Raw genomic sequence first — 21,183 nt, 5'->3', positions numbered from 1 at the left:
AAGTGTGAAACCTATTGTGTGTAAGCATCACATGGGCTTTAAGCCTGGAGCAAACAGCAAGTTACAATTTAGAGCTGGCACCAGTAGTATTTATACTGGTTACTCTTTCTGCTTTGCTCAGATGCTAAAAGGCGTTCTGGCCCTACATCCACTGGTCTACTTACCATCTTTTTGTTTGTTTAAAGTCCAATTGAAAAAATGATTTACCTGCAAGCCCACTCTATTTGTCCTCAGGTCCCAGGTCAAGTTCATGGACCTGAGATGCTCGCAAGGGGGATGGTGCCTCTGGATCCAGTGCAGGAGTCCTCGAGCTTTGACCTTCATCATGAGGCCACCCGGTCCCATTTCAAGCATTCATCTAGGAAACCTCGTCTCTTACAGTCACGCGGTAAGAAGCAAAGTTTCACGTGGGGAAAAGCAAACTATTCGAGATGGGAGTGCACTCTCTGTGTTGCTGAGGGTCTGTAATTAAAAAAAAGAAAGAAAAAAAAAAGCATGCTTCTTTTTTATCATTACACACTACTGTCATTATTAATTAAATATTGTGGAAAATCTAACTTATAGGCCAACCTCAGGAGTTGATGTTACTGAGAAGGTAAATGAAATTAATTTGGGAGGACATTACATTACTCTTGGAATTGTTAGCATTTTGGATGTGCAGCAGATTTTTTTTCTTTTTTTTTTTTTTTTTACAGGAAAGTACTAGGAAGAAGTTATATATTTCCAGCCTGGGTTTTGAAACACTCTGGTTAATGTCATAAATTGCCTTAAAAAAAGGATCATTTTTAAAATTTATTTTATTTAAAATGTATAAAAGTATTGTATAACCTTTTTTTCTAGTTTTCAGAATTTCAAACAGTGGGAAAAGGATGGAAAATTTTTTTTTTTTTAATTTGAGAAACATGAGGGGAAAAATCATTTCAGGGTCATCTATATAAAAGTCCGTTTAATTTTTTTTCTTTTGAGGTAAATATTAACAATATATTTAATCCAATTTAAAAATCAAAGTAGGTGCATAGAATATCATTAAAAACAACATATTAAAAGTCAAGTTGTTGAAGAAGAGTTGATAAAGGCACGTTTCTTAACCAATGTGTTAATTAGTGATGACATTTAAGGCCAGGAATATTAGAGCTTCAGAAAATATTCTCTTCTGTGCATTCTGGAGGAATCTGCAAATCAGTGCATCCACTACTGTCCTTCCAGTCCCAATCATCTCCTATGCAGGGTTTGTGAGGTCTCTCCACACTCCTTCCACAAGGGGGAAATCAGAAAATTGAAGAGGATATTTTTAGTTTTAAGTGCTAGATTAGAGTTTGCCTTTGCCAGAGTAGCAGTTTTAGAGACCCTGTCACAAACAGTTGATACTTGTAAATAGTTCTCCTTGGAATTCAGCTGTATGCTTTTATTCTCAGATCCCTCTTGGCGCTACTCCTTTTCCAGAGTCTTTCCTAGTTCTTGGAAGTTTAAAATGCTGGATACTTGATCTTTTTGTACATTTTGCTTTAGCTTATAACTGTATGGTCTGAAATAGTTACACATGGTTTAGTAATTCATTTCAAATTCATTTCTCTTATTCTTTGCAGCTAGGGCAACATCATCTGTTTATCTAGCAACATTTCCAAATCTAGTATTACTTGGCAAGGGAAGATTTTAATTTTGTGGTTTAAAAACTTGTATAGTTGTTCTTACATATTGCAGTTTGTGTGATCGTGTGATAGAGGTCTTGTATTAGATCAGGTGTCAACTCACACTTCTGTGTACTAGTAAATGTCTTGGTGATATTTGAACCTTGTATACATCTTCTCAAAAAAAAACTGGCTAAGTGAGGGAGAAAACGGGAAGGATAAAAAATGGCCAGAAAAGACCCCCTTTGTACCTTGCGTTACAAGATATTACTCCTAAACGTTGTTAACGTTTGTGTTTTCCACAACTAAATGAGATTGTGATGCTCTGGTACTATTCCTTGAACTGGAGAAAATTCAGTTGTGAGCCAAACTTGAATCATGGACTGAAAGTTACCTACTTCCATAGCTGAGAATAAGAAGCCGGGTTGGCTCTGCCATTCTTAGCTGTGTGCTATTAGGCAAGTCATTTACTCTCTTGGGATTTGGTTTCCCCCTCTTTAAAGAGATTGAACCAGGTGATTTTTAAGGACCTTTTTTATGACTCCTTGTGACTCCTGCCTAAACATCTCGGGAAAGCAGAGATCGTTACTTTTCCTTCGTTAGATTCTCTGTAGTTACCTATTCTATAGTTAAACACTGAACATCAAACACACAGGTGCAGGAAAGAGAGTGCCCTGGGGTCCTTCTTGGACGGGGGGTCCAGAGCAGAGCTGATTTTACTCATAGCTCCTTTCTCCTCCCTCAGCTCTCCCTGCCACACACGTTCCTGCCCCTCATCACGAGGGGAGTCCCAGAGACCAAGCGATGGCATCTGCACTATTCACGGCAGATTCCCAGGTGAGCTGTGGGCCCCTCTGCCCTCCTGAGACCCTTGTGGCTGCCTCTCTTCCTGGAGCTCTTTTAGCTCTCTCCACCGAGGATGCAGTTTTGATGCCCCTACCCACAGAGTAGCCCCTCCGCATCCGCCAGAGCCTGGCATGGTCACCTATTCTTTCCCAGCATCCAGCTCTATCCCTGACTCCAGGTTTGGGTGATGGGATTGTCCCTAAGCTTTGGGGGAACTGAGTGTGGGGATCTCATATTATTTCAGGCAATGGTGAAGATCGAGGACATGGCCGTGTCCCTCATCCTGGAGGAATGGGGATGTCAGAACCTGGCTCGGAAGAATCTCAATAGGGACAACAGGCAGGAGAATTATGGGAACGTGTTTTCCCAGGGTAAGACTGATGCAGGATCATCGCCTAAGATTGTTTTGTGGTGGGTTTTTTTTTTGTTTTGTTTTGTTTTTTGTTTTTGTTTTTTTTTGGTTAGTTGTGGGATCTCTGATGTGTTCAGTTGAGAGTTGACAAGGATCGAAAGACTACTGAGCCCCCTCTCTTCAGGCCAGGTAGAGGAAGGAGCCCATTTGTGTTCATTTAACCCCCAGCACCTGATACTGTGATTCCCTGATTCCAAGTGGCTTTTTTAATTTTATGTAGTTTTTGCTATTTGAAATCAAAGTCCTCTCATGTTCTGAGTTCTCACCTCTTGAACCACTTTGATACTTAAGATTCTTCTCCAGCCCCTGTGGGCTGTAATGTAGGTGCCTCTGTCAAAGGGATGGAATCTGTTTTTCTTCTTATAAAGGTCCAGGTGAGACCTAATCATCAATCTGATCCTAACCCAGGACTGCATTCCTGGACTTACCAGGCATCCTTCCATGGGCTTTCTGCCATCTTCCATCCTGGGAGTGCTGCTCCACAATAACTTTGTGTAATTCCTGGCTTGTGCCTCCCTTACAATTAGGATTCCCTGTTTCCGACTACAGTGGTGCTCTTCAATGGAGAGGTCTGCTACCATAGAGTAGCAGTGCAGTTAAGAACAAAAACAAGCTCTAAGAGGCATCAGCCAGTTCAGACAAGGTGACACAATTGACAAACATTCCCATTTGTCCTCTTCCCTCAATCCCTGGAAGACAGTCCTGCAAAGCAGTTCTCACATAGTTGTGTCATGGGAAGTCCACAGTGAGACTTCTGCCTGGAGAGGGCAGAAGGTAGGTGGGTGAAGGGAACTGAAGAAAGAATATTCCTGAAGAAGCTTTAGCTTTTATTTTGAACCATAGACCTAACTGGGTGATTGTTTCTTGGTATTTGCTCTTTGGACCACGGTCTGAAAATTAAGCCAAGTAACTGATCTTTGTTAATGAGCTAAGTATTACCTACCCCAGGATAACTTCAAAAAGCAAACAAAAATCAGATACAGTCTGGGAACTATCCCAATTACCAAGGACTTTGGATTGGAATTCAAAAGAAGTGGACCAATTTCCTCTTCCTTAGGAAGGGTCGGTATTTATGCGATTTCATCACTAAAGCCAGGGCTTAGATACTTTTCTTTCTGTGGTTGCATTCAGGGGCCTCTTTGGGATAGCGCACACCCCCTTGGAAAGGGTGCTTAAGGCCAAATAAATAATAGGGTTGCAACATTTTGGGTTTTTTCCCAGATGAATGTAAACATCTATGAAGTAGTGCATGTTCATTGAACAATTTTCACTCTCTACTTAAAAATAATGATGCACAGACTCTAGCAGATTGTTTTTTTTTTTCTTAATTTATTTATGATAGTCACACACAGAGAGAGAGAGAGAGAGGCAGAGACACAGGCAGAGGGAGAAGCAGGCTTCATGTAGCGGGAGCCCGACGTGGGATTCGATCCTGGGTCTCCAGGATCGCGCCCTGGGCCAAAGGCAGGTGCTAAACCGCTGCACCACCCAGGGATCCCCAGACTCTAGCAGATTGTAATAAAGATATATTCCAGTGTTTTCATGTGCTGGTTGCCAAATGAGAGGATCAGCTTTGCATTCGTAATTTTTTTTTTTTTTTTTTAACATCATCTCCTTTGTGGAACATGTCCAGGATTGTTTTCAGTGTCTTTTCTGTTCTCGGTTATTCTCAGTGGTCTGTCAGTGAAGGTTTTAGTTATGTTTACTAACGCCCCAACAAACTTCTTTGCCCTCACCCCGGATACTTGAGCACTGTCAGCTCCGGGCTGCTCTTACTGGAGGAGAAAATCTCATGTATCTGAAGATCTGTCTACCTGCCAAGTCCAGAGCTCTTGTGTTGTCCGTTAACCATGGACTTGTTAAAAATCTCACAGAATTGGAGTATTCACTCTTCCATTATTAACTGTTTACATGCCTTCCTTTGTGGGCTGGTACCCTTACTGTTTCTAGGCAAGACCTGTCCATTCTCTTCATTCAAACTCATGCTTAATATTAGAAATGGAACATGGATTTTTTTTAAATGTCTATTCCTCCATATTAATTATTGGATGACCAAATTGTAGAACTGTGAATTGTGACCCCCTTAACGTTCCTTCATTCTTCATCCCTCATGCCTTCCTTCCCTAACCGGTTCTGCTTCCTCTGCTCTGTCCTCCCCCTCGCCCCTCCAGTGGAGCTGTCCTCTACTCGGCCCACCCTCTCCTTCCCCAGCTCAACTCCCTGTTGTCCCCATTCTTTCCCCTTGTCCTCTGATTTTATCCCAATTAATCCTGTGAGGTCAGTTTGCAGGCATGTAGAAGCTTCCAGGAAAACAGTGTCACTTGATTAACCCACATATTCAAAAGAAAATGGTGCCATTTTTATTTTCTATTGTGTCAGGTTGTGAAAACAGGAATGAGAATGAGGAGTCAACCTCAAAGGCTGAAATTGCAGAAGACTCAGCGCCACGTGGGGAGATGACAGGAAGATTCCAAAAAGATTTTGGAGAAAAACGTGAACAGCAGGGCAGAACAGTAGAGAGGCAGCAGAGAAACCCTGAGGAAAAAACTGGAAGAGAAAAAAGAGATTCGGGGCCAGCTACAACCAAGGAAAAAAAGCCCGCCACAGGAGAGAGAGGCCCAAGGGAGAAGGGCAAAGGTTTGGGAAGAAGCTTCAGCCTGAGTTCAAACTTTAACACCCCTGAAGAAGCTCCGACGGGAGCAAAGTCCCATAGATGTGATGAATGTGGTAAATGCTTCACAAGGAGCTCAAGCCTTATTCGCCATAAAATCATCCACACTGGAGAAAAGCCCTATGAATGTAGCGAGTGTGGGAAAGCCTTCAGTCTTAATTCCAACCTGGTCCTGCATCAGAGAATCCACACAGGAGAGAAACCTCACGAATGTAATGAGTGTGGCAAAGCCTTCAGTCACAGTTCAAATCTCATTCTCCATCAGCGGATCCACTCTGGAGAGAAACCCTATGAATGTAATGAGTGTGGGAAGGCCTTCAGCCAGAGCTCAGACCTGACAAAACATCAGAGGATCCACACAGGGGAGAAACCCTATGAATGTAGTGAATGCGGAAAAGCTTTCAACCGAAACTCATACCTTATTTTGCATCGGAGAATTCACACCCGAGAAAAGCCCTATAAGTGCACTAAGTGTGGTAAGGCCTTCACCCGGAGCTCGACCCTCACTCTGCATCACAGGATCCATACCAGAGAACGAGCCTCTGAGTACAGCCCTGCCTCCCTTGATGCATTTGGTGCATTCCTAAAAAGCTGTGTGTAGAGCAAGAATTTGTCCGCAAGCCATTTCCCCCTTTTGTTTCCAAAATTACTTCAGAGATATGTGTGCCCACGGAGGGGAAAAAAAAGAGGGCCTTAACAGATTCAAAGGAAAAAAATCACACTTCAGGATCCTTGTAGTTCCATCAGCAGCGTTCCGCCTTTGCATTGTCTGTGGGCATGTAATCCTTCCACACGGCCCCTGCAGGGAAAAGCTAGTCATATGGAGAATCCACACGATATTTCCATGCAAGATAAAAGCACACATAATGTCAAATGTCAAGCTTTTCAGTAATGAGGATACCTATTAAGGCGCTCTCAGACTCAGCAACCACAATATAGGATTGAAAGATTAAGATTGGCTCTGCAAAAGTGATACTGGGGTTTAAAGCTGCTTGCCACAAACAAGCCCTACTTGGCCAACAACTTGTTATACCTTATTTCTCAAAAACAAGGAACAGTTAAACTGCATTGGGACTTGCTGCTCAAACTAGTTATATATATGATAAGTTATATATATGATCACTGGTAGCCTGCCAAAGCTATAGAAATCTAGGACTGTGCTGATGGGTATCAAACCAAAGATTTCTAGCTCTTCCTGGAAGAGGGTATGTGCACCAGTCTACAGTTCCAAAGGACGCAACAAATGTAGATGGTTCTATCCTCATCACTGAGATAAATTCTACTGAAATGGCAACAATGATTCAAAGCCCTTCTCTCCCTACTCGAAATCCCAAAAGCACTATTCGCACTCTGAAATGCATTTCTCCACTAGTTTTAGCACTTGACTGATTGTAGACTGTCTTTTAATCCTCCATTGTTTCGCGTTTGAAAGTTTTCATCATGGCCCCTCCCTCCCCAAAGAGATGCTTCAATTGTCAAGGGATCTGTTTTATCCCAGATAGCACTGGAGACAGTGCTGAACACCTAAGAGGCACTTGTTATACCTGACTTCTGACAGTACTTACACACTTATGATAAAACCCTGTGTGAATCATGAGTACCAGAAGTAAGTAGCCTGGCCCAGCTTTTGAAGAGGACCTTTGGAGTCCAAGTCATGCTAACAGCTCCAGGGTCTGATGCTCTTTTTATCCTGACTATAAAAGAAAGACACTGGCTCGCTGCCTGCATAGACTCTTCCTAGACACAGATTTGTGAGTAAATACCATGGAATGTCAGAAACAACTCTCTCGTCATTATCTTAAGAAAAATAGGAATATTTACTAAGGCCGTGTCTTGACCTCTTTCTGGGGCAAAAGATCTTCGCCAGAATTTTCTTCAGTTAGCTGAAGGACAACATGATCATTTAGGCACTTTCTGAATCATTTATAACTAAAAGTACAGCACAGAAGATGTGATTTTTGTTGCATTTCAAAAAAAGGAAAGGTGTAAAGGGCATTTTCCCCCCACACTTTCCAGAAACTTGGTAAAGGCATTTGATACCATTAGCTGGCAGTTACCCAACATGTTTGTTGCTCTGAGAAGTGTACCAACAAGCTGAGATGTGGCTGTATCATGGTTTAACTGCACAATTTTTTCTGTTTCTCATCCCCTGAAGACTGAGGGGAGGCTATGAAACTGATCTTTTCCATCGAAACAATCGACAGCCTAGAAGCTAATGACAGATGGTTTTCAGATACACACATGGGAGACCCAGCTATCATGGGCAACATAGGCAGTCCTTAGGGACTTGGGTAGAGAGGTCTTTGTTCATGAGAGCATGCAAATGATGGTGGGCAGCCCTGCAGAAACTTAGAAAGAGACCCAAAGACTCTCCCCCTAATGGGAGAACCCCACATGAGTTTTTCCATCAAGAAACAACTAAAACTATCCTTCATCAGTTCTTTGCTGACTGACAGCTCAAGCCCACAAGACAGTATGGCTTTATAGGGAACCAGTGAGGTGGGGGCAGCTGTGGCTTCAGTTCCAGACCAAACAAATTCTGTGCAGCAGTGATTCTTTGGCCTCTCTTTCTAACTGGGACCAACTACAACTCTCCTGGAGCTTCTAAGCCGTTCCATCAGTGTTGGCCTGCAGAAACTTAAAGGAGGCCCATTGGTGACCAGGATATTTCCATCCATCCAGTTTAAGAACGACAGAGGAGATATTCAAGAAGAGTATATATACCTAAGTAGCTTTTTTATACTAAATGAAAGTAGAAGAAGTGCTTTTTTAATGTTTTCTTCAAAAAGCCACAATGGAGGCTTCACACAAAATTGCTGGTGCTTGTCAGCAGAGACCCCCTGGGAAGCCCTGGGAGCACTGGGGCACTTGGCCCAGGCACAGATCAACGCACCAACTGTTCTGAAGAGGCAGTGAACTTTGGTTGGTTCCACATTCACCTTTCTTTAGCCACAATCACATGCTGACATAATGCAGCCACCATTTGCATTTTTTGAAAAGGAAAGTTCATTGCAACCTGCGCCTTGCATCTTTGTCCCACGTTGACCATGGGATGGTCACAGTGGTTGCCTTCAGATCTTTAGCAGACGCATTTCTTCAAGCAGCCATTTGAAAATGTGTTTTCTGAAGAAAAGAGGCTATGGCTGTTGATTAAAACCATTCATGTCATGTCCATTTATCGGCTGCCCAGTGCAGAGTGTAATTGGGTCATGGTCAGAAAAGCTTATTACCACAGCTCATTAGTGTCTGGACATTCAGAAGTTCTTGACCAGCTGAAGCCTTTAAGTTGAGTACTCTGTAGTTAACCATTAGCATGCTAGTTGACCTAATGGAAGTTTTTTAAGGGTTTTTAGGAATATACCTTAAATATACCTGCCAAGAAGAGAAGTAAAATTCTTCAGATTGTGGGGAATTTGTTTCTGCTCTGGCCTGGCAGGCAAGGCTACAGCCTGAGAATCAGAGGCATCTGTGAGGCATCTTTGATATGTAAGACACTTAATATTCTATTAAAGACATAAAAGTGAAACTGCTAAATATGTACAGAGAGCTCGCCATGTCTGACATGTGTGACAATTGACATCTTACATACATCAGAGAATTCATTCCAGAAAGGAACCTCATGAATGCGATAAATATGGCAAAGCCTTCCATCACATCTCAGCCCTTAGCATCAGAAAGCTCACACTGTAAATAAACTTTATTAATATTGTATGTGAGGAAAACTTTCATGTAGACCACTCATTGCTTTGGACAGAAAATGAATTCCGTCAGTGTGTTCCAATCATGTAATGAATTTCAGAAACACTGCAGAGGAAGCTCAATCTTAACTCCAGAGGATCCACAAAAGAAGGGGAAAATGTGGGGAAATGCTAAAAAGAAGGCAAAAATTGTTCCTGCTCGGTAACTTCTATATATTGTGTAAGACCACAACATCAGTGTCCCATGTTTGTACCTCTACCCCAGGTTGTCGTTCTGTATATTCCCTATAAAAAAATGTATTTTATTTTAATCTATTTGACAGAACACATACTCCAAAAGAGCAAAGTTTTGGAATGAGTAGTTAAAGAAGTTGATGTGGGTATAGACAAAAAGTTTACAGAGCTGAGGAGCAGGGGAAATGAGAGAAAACCTTCATAGTTGGCTTGGAGAGGAGATTAGGAGAGAGGTTAATAGGACTCTAAAATGGAACCATTTCTAGAAACATCTGCATCTTCCTGAACGTTTTCAAAGCCAGAAAGTGGACCCTTACCTGCCATGCCAAGAAAATAGGTCTCTGAGCTTATAGTGGTGGGGCGAGAGAGGGCCTTCTACGTGAATTGAGAGTTGGTGAGGTGCCCTGGAGAAGCCAGCGGGACCACTTAACCTGGTGACCAGATTGTGGAAACCAGTCCTGCTTCCCCCACTAACTCTGATCTTCATGCTTAGGAAATTTGGGATAGCAAAGCACCATGATGGACCCTTTCCTTGAAAATAGGCACTGATGCATCCAGTTTCTTACACAGCAGTAAGTTTTTCTAATACGGCTGGAGAACCGTTTTTGCAGCATTCCCTTTGACTGTGCTGTGTACCTTCCCTGCCCCGCACTCACTTCCTGGGATTGTTCTTTCCCTGCCATTGGAAGGCTTGTGAAGATTCATAGTTGTGAAGGAATTTTTTTCCTCCTTTTTATCCTAGAGTTGATCACCTTTTATTCTGGGGTCTGGTCACCCTGAAGTCCTCATCCTGAAGCTAGCTAACCAGGTTTATCCTACCATCCTCATGGAAGATTTGTTATGTGAATTGGAGTAACAGTATTAAAATGTAGTCAAATGGTGGCAGCAATACTTGCCAGAGGAGCTATATTTTTGTGAGTCCCACTCTGAGCAACTTCTGAGAAATATTTATGAAGGGGCTGGGTTCCCCACTTGGGAAACCAAATGAAGGTCTGCAGGTTGCAAAGTGAAATGTAGAATCAGAGAAGAGGAATTTAAGTGGTATGAATAGATCTTTTCATAGAAGTTAGAGTAGATTTTTATTTCAACTACTACTGGAGAATTCAATAAAAAACATTATTTGAAAAGTTTTCCTAACATAGGTTTAGGTTTTGTTTTTAGAATGGACACACTACTGTACATTTAAAAGCAGTTACTTATTTTGCTACTCAGATTAATTTTTTATTCTATCTGAAGATGAAATTATCTGTTTTACTTTTCAAAGCTTTGTAAAACAAACCTGAAGTTATAGGGAGGCTAAGCCATCTCCGATTCTGCAGGTCAAACAAAAGTTGGGGAAATATTTTGGACATCTTATCTGACAGAATGTCTTAATGTGAGAGTTTCATTTCACATTGTCTGGTTCTGTTTAACAGTGGATACCATAAACTTCATGTTTTTCTCTTTATCCTGAAACGGTGGAAGTTAAGGAGAGGCACTAGGTTGACTTCTACACAATATTATTTTAACAGCTTAAAAAAAAAAAAAAGTCGTTAAGATTTCTCCCCTCCATTTAGTTAAAGAATCATGGCTCACTTCAAGTTACATAGAAATTATTAGCAAAGCTAATTGGCCCTAAAGTTAAACTTTCTCCCTTTAGCAAGCACTCATTAAGCAGTGAGGCTAAATGTTTTAAGATAGTAAGAAAAAAATGAGACCTGTGAGTGATTGAAAGGTGGCATAAAAACTCGGATTTTCATTCCAGTTTCAGATTTGGGTTTTAAAGTTCCTTCAGTACAGGGAAGGGACTAGGCAGCTGCAAATTGCCCTGACTCAGGTGTGTTGGTCAGTGCTCACTTGTTTTTCCCTCACCTCAACCTCTGAACAGTTTAGGTAAGGTTTCTTTCTGCCCTAGCAAGGACAAAGCATGTTAGGCTTAGAGCTGCTTCTGCTAGTAGCAGGGGTTCTTCCGTGAGAACAAATAGATGGGGGTGGGGGGGAAGGCAGCAGATGGTGGTTGTGAAGGAAAATCTTGATCTAAAAATAATAAGAGTTTAAGGGTAAGGGGGGGCACTGCAAGCAAAATCAGCGATTATTTTAAAATGAACATATGTATTTTTATTAACTTGTAGTTAAATATAGATTATTACAACCAGGTCAACATGATAAGCCTAAATCTATAGAGAGAGCTAACTCAGGCAATGTCTTGTTTATCTGTAGACTGGATAAGACAAACCTTTCCTGTTTTGTCAGTCCCTAGTTCCTTAGATTAGAATAAATTAGACCAAAAGAAGAAACTCGTCTTTGTATACCCGCAGAATTAAGTTATTGCTATTGAAACCTGGCCTTTCATTTCACTAGTCTTAGAAGAGTCCAGATGCTTAGTAGATGTTCAATAAGTGATTTTTAAATTGAATTTGTTCATTTCAAATCCTCATTAACCTTTCTAGGAAGGCTTCTTTGAATAAATAATGGAATCTTAGAGGAAAAGTTGGTTTTTTTTTAAGCTAAGGAACTCCTCTCTTGGAAATAATGTGAAAATTTGATGGAGGACTAAAATTTCCATGAGAAATGGCAGCCAAATAACAGTTATATGCATTTGTAGTCAATGGTCCATTTTAGGAGGCCGGTGATGTCTGACAAATGTTAGAGCAGATGGGGAAGGAAATTGTGGGGAAATTGTAATAAATATCTCTATGTCGTTTCTCTTCTGGGTCATGGTAAAACAATAAATTATCACCTCTAGGTGGCAATGTTGGCGGTGTTTGTTTTTTTCTCATTCTTGGTTGTATAAATACACACATTGTGGATGAGGCAAAAAAAGTAGAACATCAAAGTTAAAAACTGAAACTGCGTCCTACATGCCATCTTCACCCAGATGAATGTGCCCTTCCTCACAGCAGCTTTGAGTTCTGGGTAGCTTCCCAGAAGGAGGACAACCAGATGAAAAACCGTGGAGTACAGTAGCTTTCAGTGATCCCCCAAAACATGATTTTCTGTAAGATAGAACCATTAAAGTACAACCTTTGACAGATTTATGAAACTCAGGAAAAAAGAAACCTCCTAACGGTGCAACATGTGATCTGATGGTTCAAACTTCACACTGTGACCTCTCACCCCAATAACCTGGTTTTGTTGCATAATATAATGAAGCAAACTCCACTTGATTTTTTTTTTTCTTTGTCTTGTTTAGATAATTGATTTATTCACCCTGTTTAGAAACCAGAATTGAGACACCAAGTGTTCTATCTGCTTTGGTTTCAGGGTCCTTAAGGAATACTAACTCCTGCCCTGCTTGCTTTCCAGGGCACTGGTTGAATAAATAAGCTTTTTTTTTTTTTTTTTTAACTTAAATGAAGTAAGTAACAGGTGGTACATGTGAGAAAAAGAAAAATATTTTTCTGCATTGATCATAATGAAATCCCGATTCAAGAGAAGTTTCACCTTTTCCTGCCACCACCACCCCCCCCCCCCAGCCCCAAGAGCAGAACCTGAAGTGAGGGCTTGTGTGCTTGTGATTATTTTAGGAAGTGATTCCAGAGAATCAAAATGAGGGACAGTATAGGCAGAAATGGGGAAAGATCCAATATGTTACTGAACTTGGTTATTGCTTTGGAGGTTAGGCTCTGAGGCAGATTCCAGCCCTGAGCTGGTAATACCAGCCTTGGCCAGAAGTAACTAGAACCTTATAGCAGCCTGAAGGGCAGAGAGGATCCACAAGAGTCAAGGGTCAGGGTTTCTTCCAGGGAGCTTCCCTCTTCAATCTGTGCTGTCCAGGTCAAACCTGGTGGCTGCCTTCACTACCTCTATTCCTGGGTCTTTGTCACAGCTGCCAGATGGAAACGTGCAGATATGGCCTTCTCCCCTTGCCCCGCTGGACAAGTCCTATTCGCTTCCATAGTCTTGGGTTCCCAGTTTGAGTGTCTCCTACTCTCCAAACCCCCATGCTAATCATGGCTTCATGTCACTGTCAGCTGCCCATCAGTGTTCTTCCCCAGGGGCCGGAGGCCACTGGGACATGCTTCACTGTCTGGTCCCTCCTGCGCTCCCTCAAGCCCCTGGCCTTGCTCTCTGGTGCCTCCATGTTCCTCCTCACCCTGCAACACCTGTTCTATGTTCCAATAAGCACATACCAATAGCATTAAGGAACAAAATCTTTTATTTGACTTTGTCCTTTCCTTTTGGCTAACAAATTCCCCAACCAACTGGACCATGACCACTTCCCGTGTCTGCTGTGCGTCTCCCTGTTAAAGCTCCTGGAGTTTAACTCTTCTCTCAACTGCTTAAATGGTGCCACAAAAGATGACCAGTGTTCTTGACAGCATTTTCTCTTGTCTTCCTTCTCCCTTTTTTAGAACATTTGGCCATTTCTTTGAAACTCTTGGCAGTGGCTTGTATTAGGCTGCCTTTTTATTCATGAATAATAACCATGAATTTTCTCTTAATCCACACATCAGCTTTGCAAAGACGATTGCCTCATTTTACAAGTGTGGAAACGGGCCCAAAAAGTGAGGCAGCTCACCCAACAAGTGGCAGAGTTGGATTTTATTGTTTTTAGTTTTTAGGGGTTTTTTTTATTATTATTTTTAAGTAATCTCTACACCCAGTGTGGGCTTGAATTCACAACCCCGATATCAAGAGTCACACGCTCCACGGACTCAGGCGCTCCCAGAGCTGGATTTTAAAACCAAGTGTGTGACTCTAGTGCTACTTCAATGTCCCTTGTTCTCCTCTATGAGCTCAATTCTCCATCCTCGATAAGTCACTTACATGATCCCAGAACTATGCTTATGGAGCAGCCTAGTGCAATGGTTAACCATCCGAGGGCATCAGATGGAACCAGTTTGCCTAGTATCGAATCCTTTATCCACCACCTACCTGCTGTGTCTTAGTTACATGTAAAGCATGCACACCTAAGAGTGCGAAAAATACTACCTGTTACTGCTTTCCCCAGGGGCCCCTCGATCTTTCCTGAATGTTTATTTACCCCTCATAAAGTCTCACTTTTTTTTTTAAGATTTTATTTATTTATTCATGAGAGACCAGAGACAGGCAGAGGGAGAAGCAGGCTCCATGCAGGGAGCCCAATGTGGGACTCGATCCTGGACCCTGGGATCATGCCCTGAGCCAAAGGCAGATGCTCAACCACTGAGCCACCCAGGTGTCCCAAAGTCACTTTTTTAAGCGAAACGTGCTGCCATGTTCTCCATCCCACAAGTCCCTAAAATACACATAACCTTGAAATTAGGTCTTTGTGAAACTGGGGAATCTGGCTCTGGGCACCGTTTCAGTCCCAAATGTTAGGTACAAAATTTCACAGTCTCTGGGGGTTTCTTAAGTTACCCCTCTCCTTCAGATTCAGATTCACATGCCTTTGCAATCCCAAATCCCCCATGGAGCCAGATTACCCCTGGAATAAGAGAAATTGCTGACAGGCTTAAGGAGCCTTGCTTGTCCCAAACAACCCATGTCCCTCTGCTACTTGTCACCACTGCCCCCAAGTCTAAAGCATGGCCTCCACTCTGTATTCTTTGAACCTAGGAGGTGGTAGTCTGACTCTTCCCTACCTGGCTTATTGTCATCATGTGCCCTACATTTGGTTCCGGATTCCCACATCTTAGAAGAGAAACAGTCCACGTGCAGGATAATAAAAGCAAAACCACCACATATGTCCAATAAAGTGTTTTCCTTGGGGAAGAGAAAACCCACTGGGAACTTGGCCTCTGCACCAAATATCTAAGGAGGGATACCAGAGGGATTCCATTTGTTCCACATGACTCCAAGACACAGAGCCAAAGATCCTTTTCAACAAACATTATTGTCCAGCCATGTGCTAGGAATAAGAAAAGGAAAGCAGTAACAGCAATGGGTCAGGTAGATAAGCGAAGTCGCTCTACCTCACTGCTACCAGGACTTGGACAAATTAGAAAAAAGCACCCCATCCTCAAGGCACTAGACTGCCTTCTGTTGACAAGTTGGGATAAGCATACAATTCATCGATCACTCCCTGTAATAAGGCAAATGGTGGCCCCTGGGGTGGAGCGGGACACAAGCTGCAGGACCAGGAGTAGCACTTTGTGGAAGCCATTGGAAGCAGAAAGAACCTTGATGCGGAGCCAGCCAGAGCAGCATCAATTCAGGCACATCAGGTATGGCTGGGGGACCTCCAGAGGGCCTGCACAGGAGGAGACTTTGGATGAGGGAGGGATGCCCTTTGTAATCTTCTATTCTGAGATTTTTATTTATTTTTAAAGATTTATTTATTTGAGAGAGAGTGCACACACGGGAGGAGAAGAGGGGCAGAGGGAATGGGAGAGAGAAAAAATCTCAAGCGATTCCCCAAAGAGCATGACTGCCATCTAGGGCCTCGAGGCAGGGCTCAACATCAGGACCCTGAGACCATGACAGGAGCCAAAATCAAGAGTCAGACACTTAACTGACTGAGCCACCCAGGTGCCCCTACCCTCTCTTATTAAGAAGGCAGGTGGCTCTCTCCAAAGAGGGCAGAATGGAAAAAAGAATCTGTGATAGGTGGAGCCACATCTATCCTTGGGGGAGGAGACATGGGGAGATAACATTAAACCAGAGAAGAGGTCAGAAATAATATTGTAGTCAAGAGTGTTGAAGATTATGAATCTCTTACTGTTGGTATAGTTCTTTACAGAGCTCATTCACTTTCAAGCGATCCAAATGCTTTAAAGTTGTCAGAGAAGGTGGGGCGTCTGGCTGGCTCAGTCAGTAGAGTATGTGAGACTCTTGATCTCAGGGTTGTGAGTTTGAGCTGGGTACAGAAATTTCTTAAAGTTGTCAGAGAAGGTAGTGTTTTGCCCATTTTCCAAATAATCAAGTTGCAGATCTAAATCTCCCAAGGCTCTATTTGCCACAGGGCTCCAGCTGTAAGCTGCAGGGTTGTCTAACTGCATCACTCTGCTTTTATTCTCTTCCATTTTCTTTTTTCTTTCTTTTTTCAATATTTGATTTTAAGATTTTTATTTACTCATGAGAGACACAGAGAGAGACAGAGATACAGGCAAAGGGAAAGGCAGGCTCCCTGCATGGAGCCCGATGTGGGACTTGGTTCCCAGACCCTGGGATCCCGCCCTAAGCCAAAGGCAGAGCTCAACTGCTGAGCGACCCAGGAATCCCTAATATTTTATTTTTTTAAGTAATCTATACACCCAATGTAAGGCTCGAATTTACAGTCCCAAGATCAAGCATTGCACCTGAGCTAGCCAAGTTCCCCCCTTTCGTTTTCTTTAGCTGAAGTCTTTCCAACTCCCCAACATGCTGTTCATGCAGACTCCTCCTGGGAAATAAAAAGGCAAGTCTTCACAGCTGTATTGTAATGGGTGCAGTTTGCCTAGCCCTGTTCTAGAAGAAATCAAGGTATGATCACCCTCTACTGGCCAAGCGTAGTGACAGCAGCAAAGATAAGCAAGGTGAGAATGAGCAAGATCTAGAAAACCACCATTTGAGGGAGAAACATGACCACCAGGCTGAAAGGGGAAAGAGGAAGCCAGAGGCTACAGTAATCACTGATAGCTTTTCCCCTTCCAAACTTCTCCCACAAAGAAGAGGAGAACGTTTTTTCTCTTTCAAGCCAAATAATCTTTCAAAACAAAAGACAACTGGGTAGTATAGAGAAAGAAAGACGGGGGAATATGGTGGTCATTTAGGAACCGTGGACCCTTCAAAGGCCCTCAGTCAGTTCAGACATTTTACAGTCCAAGATTCAGTATATTTGCTACCAAGGCAGGGACTTACAGTCCAAGATCCAGCAGCAACTTTCAGACAAGATCGTGGAACTGCTGTAGGTGATCTCTGGAGCATGATAGTTTTTAAATATTTTGAAGGACTGACAAGAACAACTACATTGTGTGAGGGAAAAGGACTAATAAAGACCAGGGTCAATGAGTTGAAATTGTAGAAAAACAGATTTTTGCTGCAATTTATTATTATTATGTATTTTTTTAAATATTTATTTATTTATTTTAGAGAGCAAGTGAGTGAGGGGAGGGTCAGAGGGAAAGGGGGAAACTAGCAGGCTCTGCACTGAGTGTGGAGCCTGACACTGCCGAGTGAATCTCACAATCCTGAAATCACTACCGAGGTGAAACCAAGAGTCAGACTCTTAACTGACTGAGCCACCCAGGCGCCCCTATTACTTTTTATTTCTAAGTGATCTCTGTACCCAACATGGGGCTTGAACCTACAACCCTGAGATCAGGAGTTCCACGCTCCACCCACTGAGCCAGCCGGGCACCCCAGATTTTTTAATTTATAGAACTTTCAGTAATTCAAACTCTCTGAAAGGAGGGAGCTATTCTCTAAATCAGTAAGCTCTCTGCCATGTAAGTGGTTAGAAGCAAGGGTTGTCATAGGAATGTCTGTTACAAGAGGTTAGACTGTGGTCAACCAAGATGTGGTCAACCAAGATGACACATTCAGTCACCATTTGTTGGCCTCTGCTCTATTCTCATTGACCACATCTGCAATCATACATATCTGCCAAGAACTTTGTGTGTTTTTTATTTTTCCCTTGTGCTTCTTTTCTTTTCTTTTCTTTTCTTTTCTTTCTTTCTTCCTTCCTTTCTTTCTTTCTTTCCTTCTTTTTTTTCTTTCTTTCTCTTTCTTTCTTTTTTTCTTTCTTTCTTTCTTTCTTTCTTTCTTTCTTTCTTTCTAGCATGAGTGAAAAGGAGAGAGAGAATCTTTTTTTTTTTAATTTTTATCTATTTATGATAGTCACACAGAGAGAGAGAGAGAGGCAGAGACATAGGCAGAGGGAGAAGCAGGCTCCATGCACCGGAAGCCCGACGTGGGATTCGATCCTGGGTCTCCAGGATCGTGCCCTGGGCCAAAGGCAGGCGCCAAACGGCGGCGCCACCCAGGGATCCCGAGAGAGAGAATCTTAATCTGGCTTCATGCTGAGGCTCCACCGCATGACCCTGAGATCAATGACCTGAGCTGAAATCAAGAGTCAGACACTCAACCGACTGAGCAACAAGGTGCCCCTCTTCCTTGTGCTTTTAACAGAATGCCTGGTACATTCTTGGTGTTTGTTTAATGAATTCACTGGAAAAGTATAAGGTTCTCGGAAATCAAAACTGCTCTGAAGAAGAAATGCAGGTGACACATCATGGTGAGCCACCAGGCAAGGTAGCTAACTTTTCCCTTTGCTCTCTTGTGGTTGTACCATGTTGTCATAGTTATATTAATGGAAGAAAAAATAACTCATCCCAAGTTAACTTGCTGTAATATAGGATGATTTGGATAGATAGCATATTGATCTTCCTAACGCTATTTTAAAAAAATCTGTTGAGGGGCTCCTGGGTGGCTGAGTCGATTAAGTATCTGTCTTTGGCTCAGGTTATGATCCCAGGGTCCTGGGATCGAGCTCTCTGCTGAGCAGGGAGCCTGCTTCTCCCTCTCCCTCTGCTACTTCTGCTTGTGCTTGCTTGCTCTCTCTCTCTCTCCCTCTCTCTCTCTCTCTGTGTCAAATAAATACAATCTTTAAAAATAATAATAATAATTAAAAAATAAAAATGTTGAGATATAGTAAGGATACAGGATTGAATTAGAGAATCTGGATTCTACTCTCAGCTCCACTACTAACTAGCTCACTAGTGTGCCTTGGATCTGACTTCTCCAGGCATTGGTTTCTTCATCAGAAAACAAGAGCTTAACCAGGTTATCCTTAAGGTGTATTTTGGCATTAATATTTTACAGCTCTGGGCCCTTTTGCTTTTTAAAAAAAGATTTCATTTATTTATTTGTTTGTTTGTTTAAAGAGAGTGCATAAGCAGGGGGAGGGTCAGAGGGAAAAGGAGAGAGAATCTCAAGCAGATTCCCTGCTGAGTGCAGAGCCTGACACAAGGGGCAGAGGGAAAAGGAGAGAGAATCTCAAGCAGATTCCCTGCTGAGTGCAGAGCATGACCCTGAGATCATGACCTGAGCCAAAATCAAGAGTATGATGCTAACTAAGCCACCCAGATGCCCTGTCTTTGCTTTAGAAAGAGCAACAAGCTTGGAATTGGAAGGATTTCCTTCAAGCCCCAACACAGCTCACTGATTGCGTGGCAAGGCAAAGATCCTTTTGACTAAGAGGCTGGGTAGAGCGCTACCAAGGCATCAACATACGTGGCTCATGGGATTGTGCAGGTTTCCTGATTTTCCCTAGTGATTCTGTTCCCTTCAACCATCTCTTCTTCCTCCAGTCTAACTCAGAGGCAACAGAGTACCTAAAAACATAATCTTTGGAGAAAGAGCCAAGTTTGAATCTTGACTTTCCCACAGATCACTTGTATGATACTGGTCACAGCACTTACTTTTCTGAGCTGGTACATAGAGTTTCCTGATCTGTAAAGCAGAGATTTTATTATTTCACAGGCTAAGTATTCTCAGGACTATATTATTTCATAGGATTGATATCATGAAGATAAATGTATGTAGTAGATGGTTTCCAGAGATAGTCATGTTATTTCCCATCCCACATTCTCTTTTGTAATGTTACCAAGAAATAGTCTTTTTCTTCTTCCCCTTGAATCTGGCCTAGTGGCCTATTTTAACAATCTAATACATGATGAAATGATGCTGTGTAGCTTCCAAGACTAAGCACTAAATATCTGTAAGTTCTATCTTCACCTATTAAAATACTCCTCTTGGGGAAGCCAGTCATATCATGAGGAAGCCCAAGCAGCCATGCAGACACTCACAGGGAGGAGCACTGAACCCCCAGGCCAACATTCCCGCTGAGCTTCCAGTTTGTGGGCCAGCACCAACTGCCAGCCATCCCAGCTCCTTAGGTGACACCACAGGAAGCAGGAGAACCCAGCCAAACCACAGAATTGTGAGATAATATGAGAAATGTTGGCTATCTTGTTAAGCCACTACGTTCTGAGGTTTTTTTACGCAGCAATAAAGAAGTGAAACCAAATGCTTAACAGTACTTTGCTCGTAGTAAGTGCTCTAAGGAGGTATATGGAAGGAATGATAACAGTGAAGGAGTGCTATGAAAGGTTTGGAAGTCAAGGAAAAACTAACAGGAGTATGGACAAGCTGTATGAAGATGTTAAAGGTCATCTAGCCCCAAAATGCACTCTGCAATACTCCTGTCTTCCCCATCCCCGGGGCTCTCCCACCTCTTTGAGACAGCAACAGATGATCCCAGAAGTGGCCATTTTGAGCAACTCTATCAGAAAGTCCTTCGTTATATTGAACTTTTCTAGCATTCCCATTCATTGGTCTTAGTCCTGAATTCCGGGGTCCTACACAACAAATTTCTTTTGGAAATGACAACTCTTGATATATTTGAAAACTTCGACTACTTTTGAAGTCGACTTCGACTACTCCCTCATTCTTCGACTTTGACTACTCCCTCATTCTTCCCTTCTCCTCTCCTACCTAAAGTAAAGAAAAATTCAGGTTCTCTCCAGTGGAATGGTATGGTGTTCAGGCCTCACACCCTGAATTTGCTCATTTGCTCAATGAGTAATTTGCTCATTTGCTCAATGAGTAATTTGCTCATTTCTGGGCTAGCACTGGCTTTTGGTGCCTCTTAACAGGTGGCACCAAGAAACCTACCCATCTTTATGTTTGACCATGCACGGGGGAAATGAATGAATGAAACAAGACTAACCATGTGATGACTGTTGAAACTGGCCAGTTGGTGCGTGGAAGCTCACTGTCATACCTTCTACTTTTGTTTTTGAAAAACCA

The 21,183-nt window shown here is 42.5% G+C and overlaps 1 protein-coding gene across 2 annotated transcripts in view; it reads left to right on the top strand.

The window, feature by feature from the left end:
* The window catches only part of ZKSCAN1 (zinc finger with KRAB and SCAN domains 1), a 62,860-nt gene that overhangs the window by 10,407 nt on the left and 31,270 nt on the right, over positions 1 to 21,183 (top strand). The window contains exons 3-6 of one of the 2 annotated variants that reach the window (XM_026019537.2): positions 235 to 388; positions 2,374 to 2,465; positions 2,719 to 2,845; positions 5,266 to 6,084. In XM_026019537.2, coding sequence (XP_025875322.2) covers positions 235 to 388; positions 2,374 to 2,465; positions 2,719 to 2,845; positions 5,266 to 6,084 — 1,192 coding nt within the window. Of the gene's footprint in view, positions 1 to 234; positions 389 to 2,373; positions 2,466 to 2,718; positions 2,846 to 5,265; positions 12,222 to 21,183 lie in introns of those variants that run through there. The other variant, XM_026019538.2, reaches the window with a different exon arrangement.

This window comes from Vulpes vulpes, chromosome 3 (assembly GCF_048418805.1).
Source record: "Vulpes vulpes isolate BD-2025 chromosome 3, VulVul3, whole genome shotgun sequence".
Classification (NCBI taxonomy): domain Eukaryota; kingdom Metazoa; phylum Chordata; class Mammalia; order Carnivora; family Canidae; genus Vulpes; species Vulpes vulpes.
The sequence above is the reverse complement of the archived record's forward strand: the minus strand, read 5'-3'. Positions and strand labels throughout refer to the sequence as shown.